The following is a 26056-nucleotide window of genomic DNA, read 5'->3' as shown; positions in this document are numbered from 1 at the left end:
CTTTCAAACCGATTCATCGATGATGTACTTGAGCTCTTTGTTCATCATATGTACGGAGGCGACCCTAATACAGGGGTCTTGGCCGCGTGCACGTATTGTCGTCGCCTCAAACAACTCCCTTTGCAGCTCCTTCTATCACTTGCACTCTTCAAGTTCCGATTTCTCTCCACACATTCTTGTTTCCAGAGTACGCGCATATGGCCTGCCAGGACACGTGGACCGATGTCCCTGGTCGTTCAAGGCGTATACAGAACGCGCGCGTTGAGCGGAATCAGAGGAGCGCTCAGTTAAGACATGTTGCTGTCGCGTCGAGCGCGCTTTTGGTGAACCGGTATTTCGAGTGGATTAATCGTGCGTGCAATCACTGTGACTCTGCCTCGCGCGCGTTCTCTTTTAAACCTCGAGCTACCCGTCCTGTTTCCCGTCAGAAGTGGTACCGGGTTTCGCCATTTTTGGGACTTAGTGCAGTGCGGGAAAATGCGACTTGTTGAGCAGCAAATTTACGGTGTCAAGGAATCTCAGGCGAGATCGTTCTGCTAACTGTCGCAGATTGTGCTAACGTCTCTGAAAAACGGAAAAGCTTTTTGTTTTTCTTTGTTTTTCTGCGGTTTCGCACAAAAAACATTGAGCACCTGGCCACATTAATTTTAAGCAACAAAACGAGTCCAGAATCTAAAGTTCTGGCAATGGTAGGTTAATTAAGCACCGAGGTCAAAGTGTCCTTACTCTGAGGGGTAGGTTATTCTGTGGCATTAGTGTTTATTTGCCTGAGAGCGTTGCTAAGGCGACCGCTTCCCGACCGCATTTCCGCGGCCACATGTGCGCCTAGCTGAAAAGCATATTGCTCTTTTGGGGGCACGATAACGCTTCCCCAAGTGGCTGCGGCGAAGGTAAAACTCGCTCGCTTGCAGTTTTTTTGTTTCTTTTTTTTGTTTTTCCCGAGCACGTCGCAGAGAGAAATGCGGATAAACAGCCATCAACGCCTGCGTCATCGTGTGCGTCAGCGCGCGTGCGTGTTGCAGAATCGGGCCAGATGTTACATTGTCGCGCGCGTTTCCTAAGCCCAGGAAGGGAGGACAGTTCCCTAGCAGTTGGGTTGCGTGTAGGTTTAGACGGCAGGGATTAAGTTAGTCAGCCCCCGCAGGCGTTTGGGGCCTCGCTGAACATACCCTTTGAAAAAAGCTCGTAGTACTCTGCTACGATATATGTTTACTAACAATAGGTTAGTAACTGTTTGCTACGTATGTTACAAACCTCTTAGGAGCCGCAGTAAGTAACGGGACCGTTGGTAACAGTCACTGTTTAAGAAAGCTAGTAACCGCTTACTTTTCGTCTTAATAGTAGAGCCACTTAGCCACCCACCCGCACTTTTGTACACGTTGCAGTCGAAGAAAGTAATTGTTTATAAATAGAATCACGCCTGGTTAAAATGTACGCAATTTTATTACTTGATAAGAAAAGTAGTTTCCCGTAACTTGAAAAGTAACCTGGGTCTGGATATTGCATTGAACGCCGTTTTATAGAATACCGTTTCATCGAAGTCGTTTCATCGTACACTCTCTCGTCGAACGCTGTTGCATCGAAGCCGTTTCATTGAACATGTCCTTGCTGATTGGTAGGAATTTTTAATCTAGGAAATAGTTTTCTTTTATCATTGGCAGGATAGCGGACCTTTCTCCTACGGAATGTTGAACTAATAATAAAAGATTTTATTCTCTCCGCTTCACTTTTTTTTTTTCTAGTACCTGATGCTTCTGTTGCTAATGTGGACATTATTAAACGGGAACACTGCAAGATTTTATAAAATGTCAACATTTTATAAAATCTGGGATTATTGGGTACAGGACGAAGATATATATACGTTCCGACTTCCTTCAAGGGTGTATCATCGTCCTTGAATAGACGTATTTTCAAGCGCAAAGCCGTCCTTGAAGCAATAATATGTCCATGTTGCGAAAAAAAATAATTTGGTGTCATTGGCATAACTGTATACCTTCCGGCGTTTCAACCTACGTTCTTAGGAATGAAGCTATTCTCCTAGGATAAAAACAACAACAACAACAAACAAGTGAATAGATAAAACAAATAAAACGCGCAGCGGCGAATAATTATATTCCTTTCGGATGTACCTTTCACACGCGAACAAATAGGGAACACACTATGTGGTGGAGCACAGCCGCTTATCTTACCTAAAAACAGTGAGTCACATATTCACTCAAGTTTTGTTAGGCTCTATGATTTTGTAAACAAACTTTTGTTGGAAAAGGGACCAAGGGCAGCAATGTTATTTCTGGTGAGTCGACGGCAGCGTGAGCGCAACTCAGAAGCGAGAGTGACACATGAAGAACACTAAACTTCTCCAAAATTCAGTAGGGTAAAATTCGATGAAACGGTGTCAAGCGATTCGATGAAAGGGCCTTTCGTGAATTGGAGTGCGATGAAATGTCCGCTTACTCGATGAAACGGCGTTCGATGAAACGGCGCTCGGTGAAACGGCGTTCGGTGAAACGGCGTTCGATGAAATGTCCGATTTCCAAAGTTTACGTTACTTTTCCGTTTACTCCAGATTTTTAAAACGGTAAATTTTTCTGCAGGTTTGAAAACGGGTCTTTCTTACTGTCCGTTATTGAATTAGAATCTCCAGAATAAACTACCTATCTTCTTAGTCCACCAATTTCTGGTAGACCGTCGGAGACTACATTCGAAGATTCCGTAGTAGGAAACGTGTACGAACGAAGGATGCCATTAGGAAGCGGTGGGAATATAGTAACGTTCATGAGTAATTTTAATACTTCCAAAAGTGGTCGGATTACTCTTGTGATTACTTCCTAATAGATGTATTCAAAATGATTCCAAATCTTTTATAAAAAAAGTAATCGATTAAGTAGTTTTCTTTCGAATCAGTACCGTACAAGTCTGGGTGAATACGAGTATAGCTACTGTAATAAGTAAATTAACGTACAACGAGATTTTTCTTACGTTTCTATAATGATGGAAGATGTGGGGGATTGCGTTGTTTCCTTCCTCGGGAAAGCGAGTTTCAGAAAAGTCTTTCGGAACGCCTTCCCGTAAAACGGAGGTCAGAGGGAAGCTGTCCGCCTCTTTTCATCCCGTGCAATGCGCAAGGCCGGACTAGCTCACCTTGAGCTCAAATTTAATTATGTTTCAGATACAGATAAACGCTTACCTGTCCCAGTTACGTAGGATGTCGCTGCATTGTTGTTAATCTATCGATTAGCGATAGGGTTACTAAGGAAAAGTAAGGGGAGGCTGGACAAAATAATGCACTGTGTCCGGGCGGGCGGTTTTAAATACAGGGGTGCGTGAAAAAGGCGGGGTCGTCAAAAACCAAAAATACCAAAAATTATCTATAATATCTTTTTTTTTATTTTCGTTTTACTAGAAGTAGCGCGAAGCGTTCTTCGTTTTAACTAACGCAGAGCGTACACCTTTTTTCAACTAATATTACGGCAAAGCGTGCCCCCTATGTGTTTCTTTTATTTTTACTAATTTACTTTTCGATCTTTTCTGTCAGAATAAATTGACCGCGGATGGGGAGTTTTATTTTTATTTTAAAATTATTATTGAATGCAACTTGCAACTGACTTATAACCATTTAGAACAGATTTGTGCGAATGCTAGCCTTGATATTTTTTATGAAAAGCGTAAATTTCGACAGTGTGTTGAGGCTATTGTTTTTTCCTAACGTTTGGCTTTTATCCTGTTTAAAGGGGCGGTGCAATGATTTTAACACTGAACGAATGTGCAGCTTGTATTTTTTATATTGTTTACTTCGGCATAAGTAAGAGAAAAAGTGCCACCATACCCCAAAATACCTCTATTTCGCTGCGTAATCGTAAAATAAAAAAACGCTTTTTTTCCCAACCGGCGGCCACATGGTGGCCGCAAATGGAACCTGTGCTGTGACGTCATTCGGAGTGGTTTTTGTAAGTGATAGTGTTAGGCAATTGTAAGCTTGATTTAAGGTTAAGTAAAAAATCTTGTTGTTTAGGCATGCAGAAATGCTTCAAAAGCCTAATATTTCCGCTAAAAGGGTATGAATTATTTGTGGCGCCATCTACCGCAAGTCAACAAAACCTGCCGTCGCCGTCATCCGTCGACGCCCGAGGCGCCTACGGCGGCTACACGAGCAACTCGGACGTCTTGTCTTTCCCTCGCTCGACGGAGTGCGTTGGTCGTGGTCCGTAGTATCGTGGTATCGTTATTGTTCCTGGTGTCTCGACCTCGACTTCCACTTCGACTGCCCGGCGCGTCGCAAGCATCTTGCGCTCGACGTCGCTCAGGCCGTCCGCCCATGCCGCCATGTTGGTCGGGAATCGGCGGGAGAGCGGGAGAGCGGCGAGCCTGGCGAGCCGGTGAGCGCTGGGGAAACGGAAGCCAGAAGAACCCAACTGGAAACCGACGCCACTCCGAATGACGTCACAGGCGAAGCTGGTGCCGCTTCAATGTTAAGTTGAGGGGTGCCAGGGATACCAATTTCTTTTATTTTTTTTAATGAAAACTAGGGCAAGCAGGAAAGAATAGTTTTCGGTCCTTCGTTTCATATGTGGCCGGGATCAATTCCCGCAATTAATTAGCCAAAGTCCGCAAATTGTTGCACCGCCCCTTTAACGTTGCATTTCTGAAGGAAAAAGTGCACCACTAAGGAGGCGTTAAGCTGTTGGTGGGTCACTGAAAATAAGAATAAATAAGAACAAATAATAGGGTGAATTCACGTGCCTTCTACTCATTTCGTAGCGTCCTTCATTTCGGACAATACGATATTTACGGGGAAACTGTTTTTTTTTTTTTTTATTATTACAGAAAATATTCTAATCTCCGTCAATTGACTTATTCTGCTCTGCCATAGGTTTGAGGACGTTTATATCGATTGTGTCATAAGCAACGCATCATGCGAAAGCTTCAAAAAATAACATAGAGAACCTTTGCTTATTGTGGTCAATTATTAGCTAATGTTAATGAGATTAAATGAGTAATGCTGAAGCCCGAAAAAAAAAAACTCGGGGGAAAAAGATTTTTACGTTTTTTTTTTTCACATAAAATAAACGGAACAGAAAACAAAAGAAAAAAACCGAGACCCAATTTATTTCAATGATTAACAAGCCTACTAACCAAATTTCTGCAAACGTGGTGACTAATTTACCATTTTTTTAGACCACCTGAGACTGGGTGGAAGAAACACGACGACGTCTCAAAAATTGAGACGTCGTCGTGTTTCTTCCACCCAGTCTCAGGTGGTCTAAAAAAATGGTAAACTTACACCAGCTCGCCTGCGCCCTAACTGTGTTTTGACTAATTTACATTAGTCACTAATGTCAAGACCACAAAAAATAATAACATCGCGCATCATTTCGTCGGCAGTGCAGGCGAAGGGTTAAGCACACTATATTGGCCACCATATTGGCAACCAGTGCATTCAAGAAGTTTCCTCTGTGAAATACTTAGGTCTAACAATTAAAAACAACCTCACATGGGATCAGCACATCAACAACATATGTGCCAAAGCGTTCAGAAAGCTATGCTTTCTTCGAAGAAAACTCAAAGGGTGTCACTCGGCTGTGAAACTTTTAGCTTATCGTTCTCTAGTTCGCCCAGTTCTAGAGTACGCCTCTATTGTGTGGGACCCGTATTTTGGCAAAGACATTGCGGAGGTGGAGCGGATCCAACGTCTTGCAGCAAGGTTCATCCTATCTGACTACCGCACTTCATCATAGCAGCTTCAGCTCGAACCGCTCCACCTTCGCCGACAAATCTCTAGGCTGAAATTTCTTTACTTACTTTATAAAAATTCATCTGGTCTATCAAGTGACACTTACCTTCCCCCCTGTGCCACAAAGATCAGCTCGACTATATCACTCCAAAGTCATATGCCCATACTATGCGAGAACTAACCTTTTTCAGAAGTCATTTTGCCTTGACACAATCGAACAATGGAACTGCTTGCCGTTATTGCTTGTGGAATGTACTGATGTCCAACCAATTGTAACATCTATTGACTAAACTCCTTTTGTAACTCTTCCCTACTTCGGCAGCGCCGCTGCCTGCAGTATATGTAAATAAAACAAATACCATATTATACTCCGTCTCACTAAAACCGTGCAGTACAGCCAAAGCTACAGGGAAGAGAGTGTATCCCGACCTGTTAAAGAGGAGGAAAAGGAAAAAGGGGGGAATCCCAGCCCTTCTGTCCCGTACCGCCTTTCCCTCCTCTTCAACAGGTTGGCATACGCTCGCTCCCCTGCAGCTTTGACTGTACTGCACGGCTTGAGTGAGACGGAATAAGATTTCCTATTTTATATAAAAAAAGATGAGACGGTGCGGTGCCGGAGCAAGAGAGAAAATGGAAGGAAACAGAAGCGCTCACAGTTGTCTGCTGCTTCTATCCGTCGTCAAACTGTTTGCTTTTGCCCCAAAAGCATACACCAAATAAGCATTGTTCTGCTGTTCAGTATGAACTGTGCACCATCTTGGCTATAAATGTTAAACATACATCAGACTAAGGTTTCGAAAACTTTTAAGACAGAGGAGTGATAACTTAGTGCTGCCTGAGATTTCTTCTGTATAGTGTGTGCATGCATGTGAAGAAACCAAGTGAAGTGAAATGAAGTGAAGAAGTAACCAAGTTAAGAAACCAAGTTTTAATATTTATTTCACAATACCGTTACCCAGACAGGGGTGTAGCGGGAGAGGAGAAAAACACACAAAGATAAGTAATAAGACGAAACAAAATGCGTATAGTAGGAGGACAAAATGCGTATAGTAGGAGAACAAAATACAAAGTGTTCACGTTCAGCTGGTACAGGAAACTACCAAGTGAGTCGGCGTCAGTGTTATGCTGGTACGTAGGTTATTCCAATTTGATATGGTTCGAGGGAAAACAAATGAACATTTGAAGCAGTCAACGCGAATCTAGGTTTTTCTTGTTATTTGTGGGGAGGCCCTAATGTTGGCTCCAGTGGAAAGGCAAATCAGGTTGCCTGTATTGATGTGAAGATATCATCCATGATGATATATGGTTTAACGTTTTTAATCCATCTTTTTATCTTGCGCGATCTGTAAGAGGTGTCGAATCAGTTTGTTTTATTAACACCGGCGCTCAGCCATTTCTTTCAAATTTGTTGAAAATAAATAGTAGAGCCATTTCCAACCTCTGTATAACAACAGCCAAGTAGGGGTCCCAGATGACGTTCGCATATTCCAATGTGGGTCGTACTAATATTTTATAAGCGAGTAATTTATCGTCTGATGCGGAAACTTTGAGTGTTTACTCAAATTGTTTACACCCAAAGTTTATGTCATCTATCGCGCACTACCCGGTGAGTACGTTGCCACGTCTTTAGACAACGAAAACCATTGGACTCGTATAACACGCGGCGAGCATCAATTATTGCACCACGATATGAACTATCAAGATGCATTGAAAAGCGGGCAGCGGAGCGCGTAGCCCTACGAGGCCTACGAGACATGCTGGGCTAACTATAGAGGCAACTAGGAACTGGTAATATCACGGGTTGGAAAAAGAGCTGCAAGGGTGAGCGCCTACTCCTACCAACACCTCCGAGGCAAGGAAGCCTAAGGGCTGATTTTTCCTGCGTCACTAAAGAAGTCCACCGCATAGGGCAGAGATTGGACACGATTACGGCGTCAGCATTCGGCTAGGAGTCGTGCTCTCACTAATTGAACACGACTCCTCGCCGAACGCTGACGCCGTAGTCGTGTCCAATCTTTGCTCTGCGCTGGGCCCTCCTTCAGTGACGCAGGAAAATTCGGCACTTAAACCGGGGTCACACAGCTCGTACCGTCGTAAAAAAAGACAGTCTGCAAACACGAGCCACCGGGACATCCGCATGGTTCGAATGCAGCGTGCCCAGTTTCTTCCTTGTGCTTCGAATGCCACGCGGTATTCGAAGCGCGAATCTCGCGGTGACTCGCTTTCGAATCTGTATGCAGACTGTCTTTTGTATGATGTATGCATGGGGGGGGGGGGGGGGGGGGTAGTCGTGTCGTGATGTGGGGGAGAGGGCAGGGTTAGCTTTGCTGTAGGTGCAAGCGTTGTTACGCCCTGGGTGAGGGGAAGGGGAAAATGATGGGGTTTAGGTGAGGAGGGGGGGAGGCAAAAGGAACCAGTAGCATTCATGTCTCAGTAAGCCAGACGGCGAGTCCGGGGTGGGCTGGTGGCACTTGGCGGAACAGCAGGAGAAGGCATCATAGGCGCTTTGCTAGGCCGGTCTTTCGTAGGAAACGCAGTAGGAGGGGCTGTACGATCCGTCTTCTATGTCTTGGACCTTCAGGGAAAATCACGTCCGATGCTGTCGTTGGTCGGATATGTTGTGAGGATAAGGCGGAAAGAAACGTATTCCGAGTTTCGTCGTATAGAGGGCATTGCCAAATTATATGAGCCTCGTCCTCGATGACTGAACACCGCTGACAGAGAGGAGTGTCCCTGCGTCCAAACCGGTGGAGGAGCCTTCCTGTGTATGCGCTCCCTGTCCTAAGACGAAAGAGCAGCGTCGCGTCGGACCTTTTAAACCTTTGAGTCAGGCAAGGTTGCCGCTTTGAGCCGCTCCAGGGGGAGAGGTCACAGATAAAGGCCTGGACGGCTTGCTGGACGGGTCTGGGATCAGGAGGCGCCCCGAGCGTAGGAGTGAGGTCGTGAGCTTGTGAGGCTATGCGGTCCACGATCTCGTTTCTGCGGAGGCCCACATGGGAGGGGACCCACTGGATCGAGATGGAGTGTCCATGTTCTTCGAGCTGGCGGGCTGTCCGTCTCACCTCGTTGGCAGCGGGGCATGGGCCAGGCTCGCGTATACGCTGAATTCCTCCGCGGGAATCCGTGAAGACAACGATTGGTTGTGGAGGCAAGGACTTCGTCGCAGCCAGGGCTTCTGTGATCGCCATAAGTTCGGCGGTCGTGGACGACACCATGTGGGTAGTTCGGGCGCTCCAGTCTTTTTGTAACTCCGGGATGTGAAAGGCTGCCGTGCTGCTTTGCCGAACCCTGTCCACCGACCCGTTCGTGTATATGTGTAAGTGCCGAGAGTACCTTGCTGCCAGTTGTTCTTCAGCAGCTGCCTTGAAAACCAGAGAGGGCTTGTTGACCTTTTTGCGAACGCCGAGTAGGAATTCTGCTAAATGCAGGCCTGCCTGCCAAGGGGGTGTCGTGCCGTGAGGGTTGGATATCTGTGGAGGTTTCCATCCAAGGTCGACAAGGGTCTGGGCGGCGCGGCTGAGCTTAGACTGAGTGCGGGTCCTGAACCTCTTGATCAGGGCCTGGCCCGGGCGGGTCTCTCCTAGGCGAATGATCTGTAGCAAAAGGCGTTAGGAGGCTTGGAGGTGCAAAGGAAGCGACCTGGCCTCCTCGTACGCCCTCTCGCCTTTTGCGCTTCTGGAAACGCCTAGCGAGGCTCGCAGGCTCGCACGGTGCAGCCGTTCGAGCTTTTCGGCCTGACTGGGAAGGAGGTTCATGTATGGTAAGCTGTACAGGAATCGGCTCACCACCAAAGAAGAGTGAAGGATCAGCATGGATCGGGGAGAGTTACCCCAGTTCTGCCCTCCAACCCGTAGCACAGCGTTCCGGGAAGAGATGGTGGAAGCCGTGACGGCCTTTACCTGGTGGTGCCACTTGCAGCGATTCTCAAGAGTAATGCCGAGAAATCGGTGCTTTGATACAAGGCGCAGGGCTTGGAGTCCAGTTTGAGCTTGATTTCCCGCAACCGGCGATTTTTTCCTGGGAAGACCATGGCTGCAGCTTTGTGGCGGGAAATCGAAAGACCATGGCACTTGAAGAAGGCCTGTATCTTGTTTATGGCAGATTGCACTATGACCCTCAAGGTCGGGTGCCGGAAGCCGGAGACCCAGATGCATATGTCGTCCGCATACATGGAGATATCGATCGGGATCCTTGTGTTAGGAAGAGCGGCTAGGAGGCCCGCGATGGCGATGTTGAAAAGTAGAGGCGACAGGACGCTGCCCTGAGGTAGACCACGGTGCACAGGTTTTGATTGGCTTAGTGTGCTGCCCAGCTTGACTTGGATCGATCGGTTCGAGAGGAATTCCTCGAGGAAGCCCTGAACTCTTCCGGTGACAAACCAAGACGTTAGTTGGGCCAGGACTGATGCCGGTTCCACATTGTCGAAGGCGGCCTGGATGTCGAGGAATGCCGCCACGGTAGACTTCCGGTTAGCTGCAGCATGTTGCACTGCACTGAAAAAGTCCAGGATGCTGTCTTGAGCGGAGAGACGGGATTTGAACCCAGTCATAGTTACCGGGAGGAGTTGGCGTTCCTCCAGCCACCAGATCAAGCAAGCGTGTATCAGCCGCTCGTAGAGCTTGGCAACGCATGAGGTGAGGGACACCGGCCGGTAGGACAATAATTCTCTGGCGGTTTTGCCGCTCTTGAGTACGGGGACCACCCATGCCCGTCGCCAAACCACTGGAAATTCAGATGAGGCCCAGTTAGCATTGAACGACGAAAGAAGTTCCTGGAAGCGTGAATCAGGCAGATTCTGCAACATTTGCGTTGTGACACCGTCTGGTCCCGGTGCCCCTCGTCGCTTGCAGGCTCTCAGGGCAGATCTGAGTTCAGATTCCGTGAAAGGAGCATCCATGCAGGGAGGTATTTTATTCGCACGGCAGCACGTGCTTGGCTGGGAAACGGCGGGGGAACATAGAGTGGCAAAGTCTTCTGCCAGGGTCGTTAGTAACTTTCCCTCGCTGAGGGCCAGAGAAGCGAATGGTAGACTGAACTTTCTTTTCCCAGATAGACTGTCCATAAGCCTCCAGATACGACGGGCTGGTGTGGTTGCATCCACCGAAGAGCAGATCGAATCCCACTGTCGCTTGAGGCATTTTTTGGCATAGCGTCGGAGGGCAGCGTCAATCCTGTTAAAGAAAGTCTTGAAGGCCACGCCACCCTTATGTCGCAGGAGTCGCTGAACCCGTCGTCTTTCTGCACAAAAGTTGAGGAGGGTCAGGTCGGGTGCAGGGAAGGATGTAGGCACGGTTGCCCTGATTGTGGCTTTCTTAACAGCGTCGCAGATGGCCTCCAGGAGGGGTCTTGTAGACCGCTCCAAGTTGTCTCGGAACCGGTCCCAGTGAATAACTGAGACCTCGTGAACCCCAGGACGTGTAAGGCCTAAGATGTCGATGAAGACTAGGAAGGGGTCACTGCCCATCGTGTTGTCTGCAACCCACCATGAGAGTGAGATCTCCGGTGAGTGGGCTGTGATGTCAATGGCACTGAAAGTGCCGGGAGGCCAAAAGAAAGTCGGGGAACCGTCGTCGGCCACAACAAGGTTGTGTTCCGCAAACTGATCTGCCAGCTAGCCATCCTGCCCCTTGCGTCTTCTCTGCTGTCACCCCATTGATCATGATGAGCGTTCCAGTCCCCACAGATCAAGAGCGGATCGGTAAGCCGGGTGCGCAGAGACTTCACTAAGCCGGCGACCTCCGCAGCGCCCCCTCCTGGGCGGACATAAACTGAGATAACAGTAAGGCGCCGCCCGGCGATCTCAGCGCACACCGCAACAAGGTCCCGGTTGACTGTGCAGAAGTCTGAGACATCCACCGTGTGGTGATGAATAGTTTTTTTGGATATAAAGCGCAGCGCTGCCGTTTGGAAAGCTTGGTATGGAAGGGCTTTTATAGGCGAAGTAACCAGGGATGCTGCGATTTTCTGGGAGACCAGCCTCACAAAGAGCTAGGATGGGAATCTTCCATTGTTGTAGATAGAGGGTCAACTCTGGCAATCTGGTCAGCATTCCCGCACAGTTCCACTCTAGAACCACGGGGGTCTGTCGACGCCCTCTGGGAGGGGACCGATGCGCCGAGGGAGGCATCAGCGGGGATACCTCTGCCATACGAGATTTAGACTAGCGCCCCTACAATGCCCTCGAGCGGTAGGGCGGCTTCGAGGAACTTTCGGAACGAGGATGCTGGTGGCAGGATGCGGATTAGCTCGCGCACGGTGGCGAAAATCATGGTTACAGTGGACTTGAAAGGGTGCGACGAGACGGGAGTGGCGGCTTCCATGTGGCCTGCAGATGGCGATACACCTGCACGTTGCTGAGAGGCTTGGGTTACACGGCCATTCGATGACTTCGAGCTTTTGACAGATTCTGCCCAGGTCTGTTTTACCGTGGTGCCGGAGGCTGAGTGGCTGGTACCGGGAGTGGCGTCGGTTCCTTGGCAGGTAAGGGTGACACCACCTGTGCATGAGTGTCGATCGGGGAAGGACGCGCGTCTGGGGCTACACTCCTGTCTAAGGGGGTGCTACTCTGCACACTGCGCGACTTGCCGTCTGGCTTGGCTGACGAGGACTTACGGAGTGCTTCGCGAGGCTCCCGGAAAGTTGCGTTGTTTTCTGAGCGGTAACGCGATATGGCGACCTCTTGACGTTGGGTTGGGCAGGACGGCGACGAGGCATCATGGCTCTGACGACAGTTGATGCACTTTGGCTCGGAGGATTCGCACATGCCGTCGTGTGAGCCGCCGCATCGTGCGCATGCCTGGGGGCGATTGCAGACGGCGGCTATATGGCCGTAATGGAAGCACCGGCGACACTGCAGGGCTTTTACCTTGAAAGGCAAGACCGGAGTTCAAACTAGCCCGTAGAAAAGAGAGTCAGGCCGCGCCTTTCCCAGGAAGACTATCTTCACAAGTTTAGACTTTTCGTCCCACGTCCCAGATCTCGACCGTCGTCCATATCGTCCATATCGGAGTTGTCATCCTTGAAGGTAGAGTCGTCCTCCGAAGATTCGGCTACCTCGTGGGCTTGTCGGCGAGGGGGAAGGGTCCCCGACGGCGCACGCTCGGGCTCCAGATGGTAGATGGGCCTGTCAACTTGGGATGAAGGTTGGCCGGCAGACATCCCGTCCTCGGCAAGGGGGCTGGGAATGGCTCTGCACGAGCCTCCCGCGGCGCTTGTTTGCGGTAGATCAGGCGTGGTTGGGCTTCGCCCCGAAGGCTCCAGAACAAAGGCTGAAGATCGACGCTTGTAACGGCGAGGTTTTCGGCGCTAGGTGCGACAGCAGGAATAACCCAAAGCGCTCCGACACGACAGTGGACGCAGCTCAGTAGCAGCCATCCACTTCGGGCGCCGAATCGAAAAACCAATCTGTCCCAGTGAAGATCTGTCTGATGTGCGCAGCAGTTTCTTATCGGAGGTGTTGCTGCTATTCCGATAGGCACACCGTCCGTAGGTTCTTCACTCCACGGTTTAATCACTTCCTAGGTGCGTCTATAGTTTGCGCAGCATGTACCGCGAAAGTCACACGCTCCATTGTTCGCATTTCGATGTATCTTGATAGTAAGCACATATCTTTCGTGCAATATGACACCATAATTGAAAGAGCGGCGACAGCGTTTCAACCGTTAGAGTGAACCGCTACAGTAAACCCGGCGGAGCCGATCGAATGCTGCGTGAATGTCACCTGACTCTCGGAAGGGGAGCATTGCCGCGCGGGGTGCACGGTCGCGTGACACCTTCGCAGGGTTTGGATTGGCTGGGATGGCTCGTGTAATATCGACTGCTGTCCATCGCAGAAATGACGTTTCTGAAACGCGTTCCTTTTTATTTATTTATTTTTTTTGAGGGGGAGGGAGGGGGAGGGGAGAAACGCCGCCATGCCATTATGCGTCGATGGAACTGGAACAGGAAATCGTTACGTTTTCGAGGACACGGCAAAAAGATCGGCGTTTTTTTTTTGTTTTTTTTTTTTAATATTAATTAAATTGAGTGGTCATTTGTGCTTCTTTTTTTTTTTTTTTTTCACTAACGACTGTTTCAATTTCCGACTTTGAGGGATGGAGGATTCGAGAGGTAGTAAAAAAACAAAGAACTGCGACAAATGTGATTGTAACGACTCGACACGTAGTTCGATGCTAATATTACAAGTTGCTCGCTTTATTCTATTCACCAATTATCCGGCAAAGTATTTCATTAAAATACGGAAATGTAACATTAAAGAATACTAGCCGTTCGAATCTTACAAAATGTGGCGGGAACGGTTTCCTTTTGAGCAACTGGAGGAACAGTTGTGACGGGGACTCGTTCCAAGGTTGAGAAGGGAACGAGAAAACGAGCTCTCGTTCCTGTTTTGGAGGAAGGCGTAGAACGCCGGCGGCATACTGTCGCGTGCGTTGTCGTTCCCCTGGCACGAGTCTCGGCCGCTGTTCGACAGATAAGCCACCAGCTGTCTCGCGCTCTACCAGTCCATACCCTGCCTCGGCGAGCCGCAATCGTAGCCCGTCCCATTTCTCGAGGCACGACACACGGAGCCCTCGGACGGAGCTCCCTCCCCAAGGACGCAAGGGCGGCGTGTGTACGTGCACGCCGGTTGACCGCGGGGCAGTCCATGACGTGATCGGACGGGGCGGCGGCAAACGAGCGACCGCCGCTGATCACGCAGGGCGCCATTTCTTCCTCCCCTCGCTCCGTTCTCGCCCTTTCGCCGAAGCCGCGAGAGGGCCGGCGTTGGCTGACGACATCGGAGCAACGGCACACGTGTGCCAAGGGGCCTGCGAATGCGCGCCAGAAAGGCCAGAAGGGTCAGAACGAAGCGCAGCGTCGCCTCTGGACGGCGGCCGCCGACGCTACTCCTGGATGCCGGCAATGGTCCGAAGAGGACGAGGACTCTTCTGCATGTCAAGAAATCAGCGACGCGCGACCACCGGGAAACGACGTTCGTCTTCGTTTCTTTTCCATAGCATCGGTTGGCGCAAAGTACACACATCGACGCTACACACCCTTCCCCACGTAAAGTTGTCGCACCACGTAAAGTTTTTAGGACGCGACATCCCGTTTGCACGACAATGCGTGCAGATGAAACCCTCGATGTAGCTGTCCACGCGCTCGCACCACTCTGAAATGGCGGAGAAGGCCTGGGGAAGGCAATACTGACCAGGAAAGTTCCCGAAATCGGTTTATTAAATAGAAACTGGGGTGAATACAGACCTAATTGAGTGCCGATAGATTTTAATTTTTTGTTTATTTATTTGAGAAAGTTTAAATATGGCCACAAGAGTGGCTAACCTGATTTTGATGTCAAGGCCAAGCGTAGCGAGGAATTCCTATTTTTTCTTAGCCTTTCCGGCTGCGCCACTGGTTGGAGCCACCATTCATATACACCTTTTATCGTGACGCAAGGAGGGACTTGGAAAGTAGTCGTAGGTATAGTCGGTCACAGGTTGAGATTGAAGTGGAAGCTCCCCCCACCTCTTTCCACATTAGCAGAGCGAACACTAGAGAGGAGGCGACCTCCCCTCCTCCCCTCCAGCGTTCTCTCTTTTAAATCGGAAAGAGGTGGGTGGAGCTTTTCCCCCGAACTCTTCACTTCCACTTCCCGTATTTTCCGGACTATGCATGCGTAAAAGTTGAAAATTCACCCGATGCTGACTATCTACAGGGCTGGACTGTGCAATGATTTGTTGTTGTTCTTCTTTTTTTAGATCCTTCACTCTGACAAGTCGTGAAGTATCTTATGAGTAACGGACTATAATCATGTTTATTTGTGTACGAAAAAGCTTCTTTGCGAGCTTATACAGTAGGCATTTGTTAGGTGTGTCGTTTATGGTACGTTTTACGTTCGGACGAGGCACTAAGTGCGGACTATGCACGGGGTGCGGATTATGTACCGGGTGTGGACTATCTACTTTTATTCTTGGCTCCGAATTCGCCCCTGCGGACTATGCACCGGGTGCGGACTGTAGTCCAGAAAACACGGTACTGTAGTATATGTGCATACTTTCACTGCCGTTACCGGAGGCATCCCCAGGGATGCCTCCGGTAACGGCATCCCCAGGGAAATGTTTTCTTCCGATCATTCCCAGATAAAGAGGAATCTCTAAAAGGAGAAAATACACTGTGCAAACTGCAAATAAAAAAAAAAAGACGTCACTTTTTTTCTTTTTTCACCGACCGCCATAGTGTTGGCTGTGGCAACACGCTGTGGAGGGCCTTGGATGGAAAGGGCAGCAACAGGAGAGCGAGAAACGTGCGGCCTCCTCTGAAGCTGCCTGGCACTTTACTTTCCCTCCCCCGTGTTGTGACGGACCGCGCCGCGCGAACGCAGCAGCAGCCGCTTTTGCCGGCGCGAGAGGCGACGCTCGAGCGAAACCGGCGACAGAGCCACTACACTCGGCAGCGTGACGTGCTCCGAGCACGGTTCCCTTGACTCGAGCTGCTTACGGCCGCTAACGGATCATCGCAGAGATCGGCGTGTACCCGAGTGCGGACGCCTCGGCTGCCGTATACGGTCTCTCGGAATCGTCGTCGACGTGACTTCCAGGTGCGTTAGCGGCCATTCTCGTTGCTCCGGTTTTCCCGCAAGGTCGCCAATTGTCGAACTGTGTGAACCGTCGTGCGACGATGGATGGCTTGTGGTGTCGTCGACCAACGGCGTCCTGCAACACCCTGGAGCGCCGGAGTTCGCGGTAGCCGAGGCTTCTGTCTCGAGTACTCCGAGTCACCAAGCGCCTTCTTCGTTCTGCCCAGTGGAGGAGCTCTCTAGGACTTGTCTCCACGCCGTGATTTTGATTCGACGTTCTAACGATATTGGTGAAGGGTGGCCGCCGAAATGCCGGCTAAGTTTTCCGCTGGCGAATGGCTGATCGTTCTTGGGAATTCGTCGCCTTCTGGGCAACTCTTGCGTGCGGGTTACGGCTCTGAGCCTTTAACGCTCGGCGTTACGTTCGTGTTTTACCAGCCTGCGTGTACTCGCCAGGCGTCACCAAAGATGAACTCGTGTTATGTTCAGTGAGCTCTTCGTCCGCGTTGCTGCTGTAAAACTGGAAATATTCTAAAGGCTCACAGTTTCTGTGAAGCCACGGTGTACCCACTAATTCCTGGCATACCGCATGCCTTACTTCTTTCTGAGTTCACAGTCAACAAGGTTCTCAACATTCGGTATAGTCCGCGAAACACGTTGTCCGCCTCATCCTCTCAACTTTGTGGATACGGTGATCCTTCCCGATGGTTTTCTGTCCTTCTCCGAAATAGTCCCTGTGGAAACGGCTAAAAACGCAGTGCCCTGATTCCGTCGCCATTACCTCCCACGTCACCGCTTGTCTCAGCCGTACGCGGAAGTCCGGCGTTCGAACCACGTACGCCGTCATCTGTTGGAACTCGCACTGAACTTGTCTCTGGGAGGTTGCTGAGTTGACCAGGAAGTCTGACATTCTACCAACGTGCACCTTGCCCTGTGGGAACTCGCGCCGAACCTGTCCACCCCCCCCCCCCCCCCCCCGTGCCCTTCCTGCGAATTTGGACGTCGTCTCTGTGGCGCGCACCAGCAGTTGACAACGGGCTCCACCATGTCCCTCTGGAAGGACTACAGGACGAGGATGGCTACCCGAACGGGGGAGCGGTCGCTGAGCGGGTACGAGATGTACCGGCTCAGTCTGCTTAAGCACCTCGGCGAAACGGAATACGCTGACGCGTCGAGCGACGACCTCAGCTCTGACTGGGACGAACCCGAGGAGATGAGGAACAAGGCCAAGAAGATTCCGGTGAGTCTAGCTGCAGCGCCAACCCCTATTCCGCTGGTCGTGGTCTCGTGCAAGCGTGGCGGCTCCGAGCACCGGTCCACTCATTGCGGAGATTACTTGAGCTACCTTGTAGTTGGTTTGTTACGTTCCTCCCACGAAGTTACCAAGGGGGTAATTTGAAAACTTCTCGAGAGAATGAGGTTCTTGTAATAGTTACTTCCGAGTTTCAACTTGAACGGTCTGCGTGTGAGCTGGGGCGTGGGTTTCTATTTTTTTTTCTCTTAAATTGTAGTCACTGACAAGTTGAAAACGGCAGGTAGGTCCTTCAGTTTCTTCGTCTCCAAAGTGAGCTTACTACTCTGGATAACGCTTCGGCACTTCGTAGGCGTCGGGCATATAGACGCTCAGCCAATGCAAGGCGGAATGCAGCGAGCGCGTATACTGGAGTGAATGACTTTGCATTAATCGCATTATTATCGTATACTGGAGGCCGGTTATTCAAAACTTGGGACGCCCTGACGTTCTGATTCTGCCAGTGTGTATAATTCCTTCAACTTTACATTAATAAGCCTCTCCTCAGCTACCAAAATTAAGCGAACAAGCTTTGTTGTACCGCACGTGAACTTTCTTAAACATAGTAAACCCCCCCCCCCAAAAAAAAAAAAAAAAAGAAACAGGAAGACGAACCTCTACGTGCCAAAGCGGCTGAAAAAAATAATGGCACAGAATACTATTAACTGCACCCGATCACTTTTATTCCGCAACGTGTGTGGGCAACCTGGTTGCACAATGCGTTCGACCAGGCATTCCCGCATCTTAGATGGTTGTGGCCTCCTCCACCGCGGGGTGGCCAAGTGGAATCTGCCGCACAAGTGGGACACCTCCGTGGTCAAATGGCCGGCGCACAACTATATATGCGCGGGAGATATTTTGGTCGCAGCGCGGAGCTATGACGGTCAGTAGATGACTACGTGTTGTTGAACTGGTACGTGCTGTGACTTACCAAGGCGGGTGGCAGCGAGGGAAATGCAACGCATATCCTGAATAATGGTTACATCTTCTTTCGATGACTCTTCCGGCGGTCACCTCGTTTCTGTGGGGGGAAGCTTCCGTTGCAGACTTTACACGTCTTCAGGAGTGCATGTGTAGAAACCTATTCTTTTGTAATCCACTTTTTTATTATTTTTATTCTGCGAGCGTTCGATCGTACGCGACATACGTATGTTCTATTAGAGGAACCGGTTGTCGCATTTCTGTAAGGCGTCTGCGAGAGTTTACTCATAAATTACGCTCTCCAGATTAAAGTGCCACGCCCAGAAACTTTTGACGATAGGCCCTTTTCAAAATTCAGTACCATCTGGTGGCTCCAAAGACCGTTTCACTTTCGACAAGCAAACGGTGGTCATGAAACTGTATTTGGTCGGGCACCAATACTTTTTCACGTCAATGGCAGATGAGAATTGGTTCTTCGATCACCTCATAATTCTTTCTCCATTGGTTTCTGTTTCGTGGGTGTAAACATATATAACTGAACAGTACAAAAGAGCGACTCATAACTTAAGCCACACTACTCAATTTCTGCCATCAAGAGGCTTTATAATTTTTGAAACAAACTTGTGCCAAGAGATTGATTGTACCACACTCCGAAATAAACGCTTCCGCGGCCTCCTTATCAGCTCAAGCAGGCCGCCTTTAGTTTGCACCATCGATCTCTATGACTATTTGCTGGATCGCGTTGGCCCGCTCCACGAAAGCGGCCAAGGTCGGCCATCTTTTTGGTAGAGTTATATTATCTCTAGCCACACCATAGTAGTATGGTGGCGCAGTCTACCTCCCGTTAGATAGGGTACACGTTTTCCACCTACTGCTGAAAGGTAGCAGGGCGACTTCGTGGAAACCTTGGAAACTCATAAATATCTTTCACCGAGCGTGTCCCTGCGCGCCTGGATAGTCCCAAAACATTGCATGCTTACCGATGGTAAGTTCTTGTCGTTTCGCGATCGGGGCGATTTGAACAGCGCGCCGCGCAAAGTGACGGCATAGTCGACCTTCCTCTGTCGAATCCACTGAGTTTCAAGAGTGCTTGGTCGAGCGACTTCAACCAAGCACAAAATATCACCCACGGTACAGTGTACTAGACCCATGGCTACCTCTATGGCAGCCTGCCGCCACAGGGATGTCCGCCATATTACTAAGATGGCTAGAGATATAATATATACTCTACCAAATATGATGGCCGACCGTGGCCACACTTCTGTGCTCAGGCGGAACTGGGCAAACGCGATCCAGCAAATAGGTTTGCGCAGATTGCACACACTGAGATGACGGTAGTCATACGAAGTGGCCAGACTAAACTTTGAAAAGGGTCTGCATAGAGTTTGAACGAACGGCTGGCTTTTCCATGGTCTTGATCTTCGGGGAAATGGCTCACGCCGAACGCTCACCACCTGCTCGCACATACTCGAGACACGTTTAATTGCACGTGCTATAGAAACTGGCAGGATGAGAACGACAGGGCGTCTCCCCGAGATGCCCATGCCTCCAGCACGCGTTCTCGTTGCCTTCTCCCATGCTTCGGCTGCGTGTGCACGCTCGGAGATCACGAGACGCCGAAGCGTTATGCTAGCCGGTCTAGCTCTGCCGTTCTAACCCTACCAATCACCCGACTCTACGAAATTTGGAGCGTCTACTTTGCCGCCAAACCCTCGGAAGAGCTAAAAAAAAAAAAAAAAAAACGGTCTGCGCATGACACTGAACACGAAGGTTCACATTGATCAGTGTCATAGCACAAACTATTTGTTTTAGGTGTAAACAGGTGTGCGAATACCTGTTCACGTAGCACTCCGTTATTCATATATCCTTCACATTAAAAAAAAAAAAATTACGATCCTGAAGGCAGGAGTGACGCCGCGCACAAAAATTCGAACTGGTATTCGCACGAAATATATTTTCCCTCACGTCCATCGCCGAGCTGCCTCCGTAGAGAGCAGCGATTGGCACGCCCCAAGAGCTTTGCAACTTAAGAAAAAAAGAGAGTGTAGCCATTACATCTCTTATTACATATACCACACCCCAAAACTTCAATTCGACGTATACAGCGCACTGATGTCGAACGGACGGCTCCAACTTTAACGAGAGGCTTGATGACGGTGCGATATATAACATATGAAACAGCTAAAGTACATATCAAAGACATCAGAAGAAAAAAAAGGAGGTTTTGCAGTAGGGCCAAGAAAACTCCGATTACTTTTTTTTTTGCAGTCAGTCGCACGTACATTAGATGTTTGAATAAGTTGTACAACTTGGCTATCAAGCCGCTCGTGAAAGTTGGTACCGTCGGTTCAATGTCAGTGCGTTGTACGTCCAACTGAAGTTTTGCGGTGTCTTTCATGTGACAAGGGGTGTAAGAATATAGCCCTTTTGTGCGTGTGTGTGTAACGGTCCCCTCGTAGGGAAGTTCAAACTTCTGATCTGCCAAGAAATACTTCCGAATCGAGAGACATTTTCCAACTTTCTCTCCGATGAGGTACGTTCGTGCAAAACGCGTACATAGAGAAAAAAAAAAGAGAGGGAGAGAGAGAGAAAAAGTCGTTAAAAAGTTTAATCGGGGCGCGTTGTGCTGCGGGCGGACGCTTTACAAGCCCACGCCACGCGACACATGAGTCAGCTCCATATTCTCGTGGTGTCGCATAACACGGCGACTGCTGGGGGCGAGAAATAGGGCGTCGTGATTAATCGAAGCCGCCGTATTGTTCTCCAGCTGCTCACAATGCATCCGCTTCCTCGACGGTGACGTGCGTGGGTTTCCAACCGCCGCGCCCCCCAGTGGCTAAACTGAGAACTGCACCGATGGGGACGACAACAAAAGCATGGATTGTTTGTTCGCGTTTTGACGCCGTGCTTGGCCCAGGTAGCCGAACGTTTTGCCATCGTTCGGCTGACGCTCTCGTTCAATCGGTGAAGCCAAACGCACACGGAGCACTCGTAGATTTTTTGCATCATATTTTTCAACTAAGCGCGGGGAAAAAAAAAGAACTTGGCACGAGTTGTGCCCAATCTTTGCCCGCGCGCGATCGAGAAAGATGAAGTAAAGAATCCAGCGCTCATGCCTTGTGTCGGTAAGCGCAGAACTATGAGGAAAACAAGCTGGACATAGCGCCCCGCACAGTTCGACCTCCTCGCCATCCGCGGCGTGACACTCTGCCGCGGAAGCGGATTCGTAATCGCGACACTTATTCATGCTCTGCGTGCGCAGGACAAAACGCCAGCCATGTGGTAACAGTTATGACGATGAATCACAATCGTGGTATGCGCCGGCGCTCGCAATTGTCCGACGTTCGATCTGTCGTTAAACTTGAAAGTAAAAGTAGCTGCGTTGGCGTGTGTCACACAGCAGGACGTTAGTCTGTAGATGAAAACATTTAAATCTAGTACAGCACCACAGCTCTAGTGTGGGGTCTCTAACGTGCACCATGTAGTACAACCAACGTAACGTAGCATATTAAAAAAAACAATGCATGTTTGGTCATTCGGTTAAACTCATTTTAGATGCGGTAGCTTTGTAGAGTGGCTGGTGCTCTTAGTTCGGATGGTGCCTAGGACAGGGCTTTGTATGGAAACATACTACCTCACACTACTGTCTCTTTGTGACACTGCGCGCGCTTCCTTTCGGCACCACCCTTGTACAAAGCCTTTGCGCTGAATTTTGAAGTCACCAAAAGAGAAATGAGCGCGCTTTCCTGCCCTTTCCACTCCTGGTTCCGCGCGCTCTTTCTACACCACCTGTTGCTGCTCTTGTCTTTCTTGCCCTTTCCAGCCCTCTCCCTCCGTGCTCTTTCTTACACCACTTGCTTCTGCTCCTCCCGTTCCTGCGTGCCGGGTCTGTAGCTCACTCGGCAGCGGCGCACTCGGCTTCCACGCCGGTGACAGGGTCTGGTCCCTGGCACCGGTTGCAGTCTGTTTTTAAGGTTGTTTGGCGGTCACGGAATGACCGACCTACACATTTTGTGCTTACGCGCGGCTGCTGAGATTAGACGGCCCTACAAAAGTACCGCTTAAAAAGAAAAAGACAACAACATTATTTTAAGGGTAACCAAAGGGGCTGGTATGGCCATCCGCCACTCCAGAGGAGCTGACGACACCCAGTGGAAAAGACGTGAAGGAGAAGAGCGAACGTGCTACCGCCTACCCGAGTATGAAGCAGAAATTTGGATCGCGGCCTGGCGACCCAAATGTGGCGACTGTGGTCATTGACAGGATGAAAAGGGCACGGTGCCTCTTTCCGATGGCCGTCCTCTGGCACGCGCCCGCCGCTGGCACGCGCTCGCCGCCTTCCACCATGCTTTGGCTGCGCGTGCACGCTCGAAGCTCACGAGACACCGTAGCGCTGTCGAAGGCCGGAGGCGGGGCAAGTAAAGCTCCTCCTCCCTGATGCTCACATCTTTCGAACGACTAGAGCTATGCTATACTTCGTTTGACCTCAAGTCCGGACGCTGCCGACCCAAAAAGGGAAATGGAGCCAGTGAAACCGCGTGAAAGGCACAAGTCACTGGGTGTTCCCCTGTACATCTTCAGTAATGCATAGAACACGTACAGAAACATCACTATGTCGGTGCGCTTTTGGCGCTGTTTGATTGGGTCTCCTCCCGATTCGGCTGAGGTGTCCATTCGGCTGAAGCCCCAATTCGGCTTAAAGTTTTGATTCTGCTGGACGCTCCAATTCGGCTGGATACCCAGTTCGGCTTAAAGTTTCAATTTGGCTGGACGCTAGCGTCGGTTTTTCCGGACTTCAGGTGAAGCTATACGTATATAACTCCGCCGATCGAACTTTTGCGTGTGTAGATGTACGCGTAAGTGAATATTGTTTCGTTGAAGATTGCGCCTTGATATTGTGCACGCCGTGCCTAATTGCACCAGGCGCGTTTCTTTCCGCGTCACTTTTTTTTATTTATTTTTATTTTTTTACGTGTTGCGCGTTCAGCTTTATTGCATCGCCAGCGTTTGCTTGTCGTTGTCTGGCGGGCCTTGGGGCCGGAAAGTCGGTTAGTGTGCACCCACGCGAGCCGAGGCGGAAGCAAGAACGGCGCAGCAGCTGCCGACGTCAAGAGCGCGCAAAAAAGCCTCGTCGGAAACCCGCTGATAAAATACCCTTTTAGCGAACGAAAATAAATGGCCAACGTCGAGGGTCTGCTTCCGTTGGAACGTCGTCCATCCTGAAGGGGGCCGTGTGGCGCACCAAAGCGACGAGCCTATCTTTCCTTGTGGCGACGACTTCGTCGCGTAACGAGTGCCATCGGAAGTTTACGCGATTTCCTGGGCATATTATTGCGACACGATGCGATGCTTCTTCTTCTTGATTAGTGATTCCTTGCCGTATAGGAAGTATTCACTGGTGGCCATAGATGTGTGCACGACTGCTGAGCGCGTGCTGATGGCGAGCTCCTGCAGTTCTTTTGCAACGTGCATCCCGCACCCTTAAGATTGCCGGTCTTAGCAACCTATTATTGTGGGCTCGTTCAGAGCATGCGCTCTAGGCATCACACACAAATATGGCGCCCAGTGAATGCTCCTCATACGGGGTTGTGGCTGTTTTTGCCTGGACTATGGCCTTTTTCTCTCGTTACACCGGGAACGCAAGTTTTAGTCCTGAGCCGCAGACCACACACCGCTCCTTACAAAATACACGGTGTCGCTACAGATTTATGACAGGCCTCAAGTTTGTTCGATGCGCGTTTGCACTACGCCCATGTATGTTTGGAACATCTATGCAGGCTGTTTTTGTATCACCAACGCTACAGGACTGTCATACGAGGAAGATACATGCCTCAGACAAGCTTACTTGGCACCATATTATGGGACCTTAACCGTACTCGCACGCAGCGGTGCTGGTCAAGAAGCTTGTTTTTCGCGGTGTTATCTCGGGGATAAAAACACTTTTTTTCCTTCAGTAGCTCCCTTGAAAAAAAAGTGATGACGTGGTTGTCGGGATTGTAATGTCTGGCGTGGTCGCGGGGTTACACTTAATGACGATACTCACAGGTTGCGCACGAGCACTGCCCGTGAGCACTCGACTTGGATTGGTCACAGTCAGCGCCTCGACAAGCATATAACTGGTGTCCTTCTTACTGAAAGTATACAAAAATGTGTCGCGCCGTACCTTTACGAGGCGGAGTTTTCTTTAGCGGCAATGGTTTTCGTAATCCCGATGTCTCGCGGTGTAGTCTTCGCAGTCAGCGACGCTCATTTCGTGGCAAAAAAAAAAAAACCCGAATGAACGCCCACCCTTGGTGATGAGATGAGTGGGCAAAAAAGATATAACGGGGCGATCTTACGGAAGTGGGCGCGACCGTTCGCTATCTGCGGTACGAGACCATTTATAACGAAGTCAACGGGAATCGGAAATCACTTCGCTATATCCGCTATTTCGTTATAACGGACTTCGGTTATAACGAAGTGCAAAAGGGAATGGGAAATTGTGATCGTTTCGCTGTAACCGCTATTTCGTTATAACCGACTTGGGTTATAACGAAGTGCAAAAGGGAATGAGAAATCGTGATCGCTTCGCTGTAGCCGCTATTTCGTTATAACCGACTTCGTTATAACCGGTCTCGACGTGTGCGTCTCCGGCGTATACATGGGTAAAATCCACGGAGTCTAAAGCCGCGGTCCTACTGCTAAGAGAAAGAAAGCAGACAGCGTCCGTGGTGCTTTTATTGCTTGTAAGACGGTACTGTCACATTGATAGAAAAAAAAAAACTGTCCGCTAAGATTTTTTTTTTTTTTTTGTAGCGTATTTACCACGCTGTAACTGCGACTTAACTTCGGATTAATCGGGTCTGACAAGATGGCGCGTACCATATCTTTATCGCGCTGGACAATTTGAAACTTGTTGGTACCCTCGTTGTACATATATACGAAACGTTCGACTATAGGTCGCCCGCATGTTAATCACACCCGGCCATTATCATCTCCGTGATGCGGCCAAGTTCACTCGGCCATGCGAGAGGCGCTCTAGCGTGGACAAAAGGAATGGCGCGAAAGTATATGCGCCGGGGTTGATTGGGTATAGCTGCGTGCTTTATGATGACGGTCCATAAATAACTACGTGTTGTTGAACCGGTGCGTTGCGTCCTTCTCCTTGGTGGGCGGCAGCGAGGGAAACCCAACATATGTTTAGGCGCATAACGCGAGAACAAACGCACCTCTTTCCATGCATCGTAAAGATGACTGGCGGATGGCCACGTCCGACAGCGGAACAACTATAAAGTCTGTATTTAGATTGAACCCAGTGCTGTAAGGACGAGTGCATCGTAAGCGCTGACATCTACCGAAAGAGGGCGAGACGAACACAGGCATTCTGTATAGGGTGTTACGCGCACTAAGAATTTAGTCGCGTTATTAACACACCAAGTCGGGCATACACACAACACTAACGACAGTCGGCATAGGCATCGATCAGTACGATTATCATTCTGGATTTCTCACACACTCAGCAATATCTGAAATGTCAGTGCGACAAATGGACTGCACTAAAAGACGCGTTCGAGATCTT

At 49.7% G+C, this 26056-nt stretch overlaps 1 protein-coding gene across 3 annotated transcripts in view; it reads left to right on the top strand.

The window, feature by feature from the left end:
* LOC8042288 (inositol-trisphosphate 3-kinase A) overlaps positions 1 to 26056 on the top strand; it is a 114826-nt gene that overhangs the window by 42151 nt on the left and 46619 nt on the right. Inside the window, exon 1 of one of the 3 annotated variants that reach the window (XM_029971474.4) lies at positions 16136 to 17526. The exons of the other annotated variants lie outside the window; for them this stretch is intronic. Within the exon in view, the coding sequence (XP_029827334.1) occupies positions 17332 to 17526 (195 nt within the window). The 5' untranslated portion in view covers positions 16136 to 17331. Of the gene's footprint in view, positions 1 to 16135; positions 17527 to 26056 lie in introns of those variants that run through there. 3 annotated transcript variants of the gene reach the window in all.

The sequence above is a fragment of the Ixodes scapularis genome, unplaced genomic scaffold (assembly GCF_016920785.2).
Source record: "Ixodes scapularis isolate PalLabHiFi unplaced genomic scaffold, ASM1692078v2 PGA_scaffold10__122_contigs__length_95168666, whole genome shotgun sequence".
Taxonomy (NCBI): domain Eukaryota; kingdom Metazoa; phylum Arthropoda; class Arachnida; order Ixodida; family Ixodidae; genus Ixodes; species Ixodes scapularis.
Note: the sequence above shows the minus strand (reverse complement) of the source record. Positions and strands in the feature narration are given on the sequence as shown.